The 11,001-nt window shown below is 34.6% G+C and overlaps 1 protein-coding gene across 2 annotated transcripts in view; it reads left to right on the forward strand.

The window, feature by feature from the left end:
- The first annotated feature begins 242 nt into the window (after positions 1-242).
- RFX3 (regulatory factor X, 3 (influences HLA class II expression)) overlaps positions 243-11,001 on the forward strand; it is a 54,779-nt gene continuing 44,020 nt past the window's right edge. For both annotated transcript variants that reach the window (XM_008948233.1, XM_008948234.1), the window contains exons 1-2: positions 243-364; positions 8,652-8,749. In XM_008948233.1, the coding sequence (XP_008946481.1) occupies positions 248-364; positions 8,652-8,749 (215 nt within the window). In that variant the 5' untranslated portion in view covers positions 243-247. The remainder of the gene's footprint in view (positions 365-8,651; positions 8,750-11,001) is intronic.

The raw sequence follows: 11,001 nt of genomic DNA on the forward strand, positions 1-11,001 counted from the left end.
ATGATTCTTCACATGTAAATGAAAGATACTTTGAATACAAGATAAAAATAAGATAAAAAAACATTTGTACTAAATCATACGCTAGTAGGGACAAAAACCTTTTGGCTCATACTAAGATGAGCATCAGCTAATTTTAAGATCTAAACCGAGGTAAGTGACAAATGAGCATGCTAATATAGAAGACAAAATTTAAAACATAATGCGCTAACCTTTTAATTTTACCTCTTAATTTTATTCAGAGTTCACGATGCAGACATCAGAGACTGGCTCGGATACAGGTTCGACTGTGACTTTACAGACATCTGTGGCTGGCCAGGCAGCAGTGCCCACACAGGTAGTACAGCAGGTACCTGTGCAACAACAGGTAAGTGGCTGTTGGTTTGGGGAAGCAAAAAGAAAATTAAGGAAGGATAGTTCTTCACAATGCAGTACAGAACTTGATTTTGTACAGGGCTGCTAAATGAACACTTCTGGTCTGCTTTTATCAAATTTATTTTACTGTAGCTCAAACAGATAGAGAAAGGAGCAGTTTTCAGGATCTGTTCCTTAACAAGGGCCTCTGGCAAGCACCAGTATTAGACATAATTCTAAAGGGATGTTGGATTGTGGAATTAATGTCATAGCTCATAGAAATCTACTTCAGTTTGTTATTAGATATTTAATTTTTTTTCCTTTAAATAATGAATATGTTTCTGATATCATTTGCTGTATCATTTCTCCTTTCATTTGTATATCCAAGTAAGTGCAATACAAATGTAAAAATGAAAAGCGCTGTCCTTTGCACCTCTAGCTTTGAATCCCTCCAGATCTTTGCACAATGTCAAGAATCATAGATCATAGAGTGCTTTGGGTTGGAAGGGACTTTAAAGATCGTTTAGTTCCAAACCTGCTACCATGAGGAGGGACACCTCCCACTAGACCAGGTTGATCAAAGCCCCATCCAACCTTGTCCTGAATACATCCTGTGAGGGGGCATCTGCAACATGCCTGGGCAACCTCAAAGAATCTGTGGTATGACAATAGGTAATTTATAATGTGCATTTGCTAGGGAAGGAAGAAGACTTTTGTAGCAGTTTTAACACAGTGAACACTTATGTTACTTAAGACAGTCACTCACCTATGCAGCACCCACAGGTTTTGGAAGGAGTGGCGTCAGAAGGAAATGCTTATGAAAAAAAGGAAGAGTATGGAGGTAGAAAACAGGGACTGAATGTGAAAGCCATGACAGCTGTCCAAAACTTTTCTGAAATGCACAGAAATTAGATGTCCTTGTGATGAGTAACATCTGACGTTGTTCATCAAAAACTGATCTCACAGTTTCAGTATCAATAACATGAGAAATGGACATAACTTATTAAAACATGTAATATGTTTCTTTGCCAGTGGAGCACTTTTCCCTAAATTAAATTCTTCATCATTTGTTACATTTAGTTCTACATGTACCAGTCTTATACGTTTGTCTAACTTTTTCTTTTCCAGATGTACAGACTCAGTTTATGCTTCCTCATAGTTCCATTACTATAGTTTCTGCTTATATTTTCATTTATCTTTTAGTGTGAAAGCTTGTTTTAAGGAAATAAGTAAATGGTTCAGAAAAACATTTAATTTGGACTTACAACATTTTGTTTAAATGCTTTTCTTTGTGTATTTGTTCAGAATTCGCCACTAGTGAATTAAAATTTGTTTGAAATACTTTTGTCTGAGTTCAGACTCTTAAATAGCTCATGCTCTCTCTTTAGCTGAGTGTTGGTAAGGATAGGGACTTTTGAATACTATGTTGGATTTTAATTGAAGCTTCCATGATTCCTGAACTTAGCTAAGCTTTGTAGGAAATTTTGTTTGGTTAACTCTTTTGTGAGGTTTATGAAATGCAAGACTACTTTTCTTTATGAAATACGAATTGGAAAATTTGTCTGATTTTTATCTTCTTGCATGACATATTTAATAGATGTAGTTTGTGGTCTGTTTTTTTTTTTTATGCCTGTATTTCATCTTTTCAGATAAAAGATGGCAATTTGGTAGTGCTACACAGTTGCTTGTGTTATGCAAATAGGATATGTATATGGTGGTCCGATAAAGCATACTGAATTTTATCCATGTGAAGTAGTGATCAGTGCAAAGGACTGGAAATTGGTAGCCAGTTAGTGGCATGTAGGATACTTCATAGTATTGTAGTTTTAAACATTGGATAGATTGAACTGTAAGGTTGAGGATATTCTGTACTTTTCTATTCTATTTTTGTCATAAGTAAATTAAGCATGAGCAGGACTTTGGTGTTTAGCAACTTTGCTTTTGCAAAATTTCTACCCTTCTGAAACTTCTAGGACTGGCTCGTTATTTTCTTCTGTAAATAATACATTAATCTTTGTCACTGTCTGTCTCTATCTTTTCTGAAGTTATTCCAGTTATCCTTTGGTAATGTAATACTCATGTTGAAATACAGAAGCCCGTGAGCAGATTGTCTTCTTTCTTGATTGATTGTATATACTTTAATGAGGACAATAAACTGAGGGGTATTGTTGCACTGTCTGAATATGTAAATCTGTCCTTGATCAACCTTACGTGTATCTCTTTTACTGCTGCTGCTGAATATTCCCATTCATTAAATACTCGCATCGTTATTTTGGATTATTTTTCCCTGTGGGGATATTAGATTGTATTTTTCCAGTTGACTCTTAACACTGACTGTAGGAATCAGCCTAATGTTTCAGAAGGGAAAGCTAAGGGATCAATTCAGCCAAGGAAGAGGAGTTTCTTCAGAATTTTGCAGGATTGAAGATGCAACATGAATGTCGGGAAATCTAGTGCAGATAGTATTGTAGTGATTAAAAGACAGCATGTGTGGGAGATTTATGTGACGAGAGATGGTAGAGCACAGAAGTGTACATGTAGTGAGGAGAAAAGGAGTTGTGACGATGTGAATGTGGAATGCCAGCAGGAAATGTGATTAAGAATCTAGGTGAGACAGGTAATTTGAATGTGGGGGCAGTGGGGGGCTGGGAGGGGAAAGACAAAAGAAAAAACGGAATGTCAAACATTGAAACGGTCATTCCACTGAGGCAATTGTAGGTGTTACAAATTGTCTGTGGGTAGGTCATATTTGCCTAAAATTAGTATCGGCTTTGTGTAAATTTGAAGGGAATCGGCCAATCTGCCTAAGAATAACAGGAGAAAAAGTGCTAATTTCATAAAGTCATTCTTTTGATGGCAGAAGGAGGGCTTATTATTTCTGCGTATTCATAGTTACCAGTGTTGAAAGTTTGAGGCAAGGATTTAGGGACATAGTATATAAAATATGCTTTTGGGGTTTTGTGTTGTTTTTAAGAGGCAAAGATGTCTGCTATATACAAAATATGTGTGAATATTCACATTTGGGTAATACTCTCTTGTGAACATACTACACCAAACTAATAGGACACTTCCTGAATTTTGTTAAATTCAAAGGTACTGTAACATAAGTGTCAGCAACAAATTGGCATAAGCTGAAACTTCCATATTATGTTTACAGTAATGCATTAGTACTTTTTAGTGAATAATGTCATTCTAGATGAATTTCATTTTAATTAATATTAAATTGGTGTATAGTATTTCATTTTTTGTAGTGAGGTTTTTTCTTTCCCGTATTTCCATTCCTGTATGTACACCATATTTAAGTGGTATCTCATGCATGCATTAATTTGGGGTTGTTTTCATGGCATCAGTGTTTCATTTATGCTCTAAATGAAATTCAGCTAAAGCAAATCCCTAATTTGCATATAGCTCTTGTAAATATGGAGCTCACAAACATCTGCTCTGGTGGTCCAAAATTAGGAGAAAAGGTACCATTAGTGGGGTCGTGGGCTTCCCCTCTGGTGAAAGTGGCACTGGTGGCAGCTGATTTCATGCAGCACAGCAGCTGTCCCTGTTAGGACAAAGGGGTAAGGGGACAGAAATGTCCACATGTAAGCAAAAAGCAACAACATTAAGACCAAAAAGTTGGGAGTGTAATTAAATTCCATTTTAATATCCTCAGGAATTTTCTTAGTCTTTTCACTAGTGTATCATTGATTTTACAACAGGCACTTTTTGATGCAGTGCAGCAAGTACCTAAGGATTCAGAATTAACGTTGCTTTGTAGTTCATGCCATGCAATGTGGAAGCATTAGAGAAATAAAATTTAAAATAGCCATACAATCTATTGTAATAAAAGTGTATCTGTGCATCAGAAGTTCAGGAAGGCATTTCTTCATGTTCACCTTACATGATGGCTATCATGTTCCCAAAGCTTTGTATCATTTACTGGAGATGTAGACTTCCGCTAATCAAAATTGCTCTTAATGCAAAATCATGTTTAGCATATGAAAAACTTAATCATGAACCGACATTAGCCATTATATAAATATGAATGTGCTTAGAATATTACAGCATGTGCTATTTAGATGTTGCTTGTCAAAAGTAATCCAGACTAATGAAGGTACAAAAATTATTTTTATCTCCGAGAACAGAAAATTATGAACATCCAAACTGTTTGTATAAGCACTGTGGATATTAATATGTGCTTTTATAAATGGAATTTTTAAATCCTGTGTTTTGGCCTGTTGTTCTGTTCTTCTCTTAGTACTACTTTGAACATAAGCACTTCTTGTTGGAAGTCAAAACTGTCTCTTAAATTTTGTTCCTATGCGTCAATGTAATACTGCATTTCAGCATGCTTTTATGCACTTTATTTTTGTTGACAAACTCACATAGATAGAGTAAAACTTATTTCTCCATTTGTTTCTCTGAGGTGGTATGATTAGGAATATAATGTATTTTCTTTTTTTTCCTCTTCATTAAGTAATTATAATTACATATGTATAATTGAAATAAGTTTTCATTTGCTTCTTCTGGAAAATTTCAGCTGCTTGCTTCTAATCCTACTCCAGTTATTTATTTCAGGCTAGAGTTATTGAAGCAAGAGTAATGAAAGATCTTCTGGCTGACCAAAGTTAACTCATTATTTACTGTAAAAGTCAGTTAATTCTCTTTTATCCAGTCAGACAGTAACCACAATTACCATGACTAACTCACCAGACCACCCCAGAACATACAACTCTTGAACGTACATACTATCACTTTTTAATAAATATTTCATTGTGTTTTCTATTTTCATCCCAAATGATTTAATTCTTGGAGTATTTTTATACAAGAAGGCCACGTAGGTTTAGAGTCTCTCTGTGATGTCCAATTTTTGCTCTGCCACAAAAAGTGAAGAACATACTATATACAATTCCTTTAACAGCTTAATGAAAGGTGCAAGAAAATTGGTAAGTAAAACAGAAAAGAAGAAAGAGATTTTTTTTTTTTTTATTTTTTACATTTTCCACAAAATGTAAAAAAATATTTTTCTTTTTAGTGGTGATTTTTTTCCTTATAACCAACTTATTCTCAAGTAATTTTGTGCTCATACAGAGTACCTATATGAATTTTATTTCCTTCTGTTATTGAAAATCCAGAGGCACTAGATTTAATTCTTGTGAAAACGTTTTTCCCAAAATGAAGTAAAATAGAAAATAAAATTAGTATTGGAGATACCATATTACACAGATTTTCAGCATGCAGAATTTTCACATACAAGGCCATCATAAAGGCCATTTTTTTTATTTGTCATTGCTTGTCAGGAGAAATATTTACCTCTGACTTTTTCTAACATATTGTTGTCTACCTTATTGTTGTACATTGCAATACCATGTAGTGACTAAAGTGTTATGGGCACCATCATCAATTTAATTGTAGCAGTACTGAGTTTCAGAGAAGCTGAAGCAAAATAACTTTTCTTATAAACTGTCTTTTTTTTTTAATTACTGTATTGGAAAATAACACCCTAACTCAGTGGCCCTTTTGTATTGAACTTCATTGTTAAAATTTGAAGGAAAAACATTTTTATGTACAAAAGTAGATAAGATGTTATAATAGCATTGTACTATGTCCATTCTTAAATGCTGATTTAAAAAAATAAGTTACTTTATTTGCATAAACAGTCCTGACATTTCTCGAGTACTGCAGATTAGGCTAATAAGGAATTTGTATACAAATTGGTGAAAATCTGAAATTGACCTGTGGAACATTATCAGACAATAAATGCATTTGTGAATTTTTCAGTTTCCTGTCCAGTAGACACTGACCTTTGATACAGTCTGTACCACTTTGTCCCTGCAGTATCCTCTTGAACCTATGGTGAAGGTCTTGCACTGTGCTGAATCTGGTGGTTTTAAAATGGTAGCAGCTTGTATCCAAGAATAATAGGAGAATATAATATCTCATATAGAATGGGAACGTGACGTGCGTTTACTGATAGGAAATTTATAATGTTCTGTAGAGTCCTGTTTTATTAGCATGCAGGGAGACAATCACATTTCCTTTATTAACAGGAAAGTAGTGTGGGTTTTTTAAACAGGGAGGAGCAGGCCATATCCAATGGGTGTGAATAGGGAGCAACAAGCATTTTGGAAGAGATTGGAGAAGAACATGGAATTCATACTGACAACAGCATCATTTCTGTAGTGTTTTCCCAGCTACACTACTGGGACAGAAAACAGAGTGTATGCATTACATGACAGGTGACAAATTACTGGTTTTAAGAACATGGCCTGCTTTCCTGATGTTTCCTCACTGTATAGCTTAAGGAGATCAGTTTGAGCTCTGTAACAGACTGATCAACAATGACTCCCCTTCTCCCATAAACTAAAGGTTGTAGAACGTGAGTCACGTAAGAGGATGAAATACATTTAGAGTCAAACTTAGAAACTATCATATGTTGCATGTATGTTTCACAGTAAAGCACATACACATTTTAGCCAGTTATTGCATGAGTAAATGGTTTTGTCACAGGCTGGCAAATTTGAACATTGAGAGGTACTAATTAATAGTAAGCTTACAGGCCTAACTTTCTTATAGTGCATTTGGATCAAACCTATTCCATGAAATTGTGATTTTAATTAATTTAACGTACGAAGTCAAACGTGATGGAAATAGAATTCTTTGAGGTGTTTGCCCAATACATCTCTTTGTATTTTTTACTTGAAAAAAAAAAAATTGTTCTGAAGCCTAGTCATATGCATAATTTGGATGAGAGGTTTTTGTGTTGACTTTGAGAACTGAATCTTTCTGTTAAATGATTGGATATTATTAGGAGAGGAAATATACATGGCTGTACCTTACTTTAATAATTAGAAAACATCTTTAACATATATTTTTGGAACTTGACAAACTGTATTTCAGGTGTATTTGTCAATTTGTGTAATGATTCATGTGGAAGTTTTAATAGATATTTAAACCATCAGGTCTCATTGTTGTTAATGAACAGAAATCTCTGATTTGCTGTCATGCTACTGCAGGTGTATTCAGAATCTTGGGTGGTTCAAATTCAGGTTTTAATATCAACCGCAGGGGAGATTTCTGTGGAAATCTAGATTTTCCTTTCACAGGCTGAGTCAATAATATAAAAGAGTAGAAAAAATACGCTTACTTACAGAACTTTTTAAAATACAGCAGATGTGAAGGTATTAAACTAAGGTGTTCTCAAAGAGCCTTGAAGATGATCCACCAAATGCATCATCTGGGATTGTGGTGTTTGGAATCCTTAGGACCAGCTGGATCAGAATGAAGTTGCCTCATAACAAAATATTTGAGAAAAAATAACAGCCACTGAAAAGTAATTTATGTTAAATATGTTTACTAAATATGTATGTTGTCACTTTCTTGATTCAGTTCCTTGGGAAAAATTGTGCCAGCCTGTGGAGTCCTTAAGTCCTTTTGCATCTTTTATATTCTGGATTTCTCTTGAACCAAAATATGGCTTCTCTAAATGATGACAGGTCTGAAATATGGAATTCTTAATCTTTACTCTGGCAGAAGACAGAAGTTATGATTGGAGGAGAAATTTTAATAACCCAGATCTTCCCTATGTAGTATGTGAATCAAAAGAGTTCATTTGTGACTATGTGTGCTTTTACAAAACAGGTATACCATCTCAGAAATGCATGTGAAGAGAATCTGCCTTACTTCCTTTTGTTGTTTAGCTCATTGCCATAAAACCATTTTTTTTCCAAGTTTTTTATAGCTGATAATATTCTGGGAAAGTTCTTATTCAAACTGAGGGGTTTAATCCATACTTGTACATATGGTCAAAGCATTACTGGGAAAAAGGCTTATATCAGTGTAGTTTAACTCCAGTTAAACAAGAGCTAAGCCATCTTAATGTCAACCTTGGTTCCTAAACTTACTGCAACGCACTTGGCTGTGGTTTTAAGGCTTGTGGTATTCAGGACTGACATGGAATAAGAAAAGGCATGCATGTGGCCAAATGATAATTTCTTCCATAGAAAATGTAATTCTTCAGCTTGGTGCAAACCATAGCTACTCTTTATTACATCCTTGTAATAGTTACCTGTTAGTTGTGTCTCTGGCACTGAAGGTGTGTGTGCTCCATGAGTGAGCATCTTCAGTGAGGGGACTCCATGTACCAGACATACAGCACAAATACTCTGCAAGAGCAGTACCTTTCTTTGCTATTGCTAATATACACCTCTAGTAATTTTGAGAATTGAGATATTTCATATTGTTTAGAAGCTATTAGGTGCACTGAAGCATCAGTTGTTGAAAATATCCCAAATTTCTGATGTTCTTTTCAGGTACAGCAAGTGCAGACTGTACAACAGGTACAGCATGTCTACCCAGCCCAGGTTCAGTATGTGGAGGGAAGTGACACAGTCTACACTAATGGAGCTATGTAAGTTGGCAAATTATTGGAATTTGAATTTTTATTAGTATGTGAAGTTAAATACATATTTTCATTTAGATTCTACCAATTAGTGTATTTCAAGGCAGAAAGAAAAATTATTTATCTTTAGCTTCTCTTCTGCATATTATTGTGCATTTCCTGCTTCTACAAACAAGCTTTTCCATCACCAATTTCTTTTCTCCAATATGCAGGCTTAGAAACATAGAAAGAATAATCTGTATTTGATGTTACCTAGTCTAATACCTGTTCTGGAGCAGCACCAGCTCTGGAGTTGGCTCAAACATCAAAGTGGTATTGTGTTGCTTGGGACAGAGCTTCTCTTTTTTTTTTTTTTTTTTTTTCCATTTACTACTTTTTTACCTTTTTTGCTGTGTTGCTGTGAAGAAATACAATTTAGAAGCTTGTTTATTGTCTGCAGGTACTTACTTGCTGATGGTAATTAAAAAGTGATTCAAAAGAGCAACATTATTTGAATTAGAGACTTCTGATGTTAATACTGGCAGCATTCTTCAGTCATTTCTTCTAGCATATTTTCCTTAATTCGTTTTTCATATAGTGTCTTGTTTATTTTCTTCCCACTTGTAAATCCTAAACAACATATCTTAAATATATATTGAATTTCCCTATTGTACCGGTTTTGACTGGGATAGAGTCAGGGGGTTGTAAAAGACTTCTTTCACACAATAAGAAAGCTCTTCTTAGCAAATCCAGATTGTCTTTCCATTCTACAGAAGAAGAATATACCTGTGTTGCTGTGAACAACAACATTGACAACAGCCAGATTGTTGTTCAATACTTCTAGGAACATTAACCTTTCTAAAGATTATGGTTTCATTCATGGGGAATGGGACCAGTCTGTGTTTCTACTCAGAATTTTTAAAGACTAAAAGTTGTGAAACACATTTTCCTGTATACTTTTATACTCCAGATTAAGAATGGTAAAATGTCTTTCGTGTAACTTAAATGTATTGAATATATGTATTTCATGTTATAATGACATATATTTGATAGGTGAAGTAGAATGGAGCTTTAGGTTGCTGATAGCTAGCTTTCTACAGAGATTAAATAATTGGTTTTCTATTTGCTGTTCTTATCATTATCTGAATTCTGTGGGTTCAAAAAAAATTCTTCTCTCTTTTCTTGTTTTGCCACTGGTTTAGCTGGTTTTGGACTATACAAATTTGGGAGCGACATTTTAGAATTTTTGGAAGTAAACAAAGCTTACCACATTGTTAAACAAAGCTGGCATAGTCAAAGTGGAGTTCTGCTGTAACAGAAAACACAGAGGTTAGCCTCTCTTGTGTTGAAGCATTTGACAAGGGTTCAGATTGCAGTTCATCTTTTTCTATTCTTCATACTGACATCTGTGAAAGATGAGCCTTGTGGATCCTGACAGATTCATAGAATTGTGTTACAGCCAGTTTCTCCACTTACTCCCACTCCAGAAATTGTCTGTTTTGCTTTCAGAAAACAGAATTTGGCTTGTAAATGATGTGACTGATTTGAGTGATCACTGATTTGTTTTCTGAGTTGTCTCCTCTGATTATATGCCCAATTTATTTTACGACCATGCTAAATCAAAATCTTATTTCTAGCTTAGAATCGGATATGGGATGCTTCCATAATCTATTAACTGATAGTACTGATCTGGCAATGGGATAAGAAGTCTGCAACTCATAGTTAGGGTGAAGACATTAATTTAGTGTACAGGTATCTCTGGAATAAATGGAATCAGCATGCCTGATGAAAGAATTACTCTTTCTTTCAAAATAAAATACTTGCAAACTGGCATTGACTTAAGTCCATACATGATAGTATTGAAGGATGCAGTTAGAATATATATGAGGAAAGAGTTACCTGATTCTTCTTATCTGCAAGTTAAGAAGTTTGTCAAGTGTAACTCTTGTATTCTTAGAAGACAGTTCTTCCCACACATTTTATATCATGATTTGTCTATGTTTAACAGCTATTTGGGTTTATTATAATTGGAGGAATAATGATAATACAAGGGGTGTAACCTACAACTTGTCACATATATTGTATAGTATCAGAATATTTGAATTATGTTACCTACATTTGTGTCTGGTTAATAACAATTTTGCTTGTCAAGCATGTCACTCTATGCTGAAACGAAAATGCATTGTCATTGCAATGACACTTACCGGCTTACCTGGCAGTTTAAAATAGATGAAGAATATTATGGCTGCATCTATATTAAGAAGCCAAGTGAGTTCCCTACA

This window comes from Merops nubicus, unplaced genomic scaffold (assembly GCF_000691845.1).
Source record: "Merops nubicus isolate BGI_N331 unplaced genomic scaffold, ASM69184v1 scaffold22029, whole genome shotgun sequence".
In the NCBI taxonomy this organism is placed as follows: Eukaryota; Metazoa; Chordata; class Aves; order Coraciiformes; family Meropidae; genus Merops; species Merops nubicus.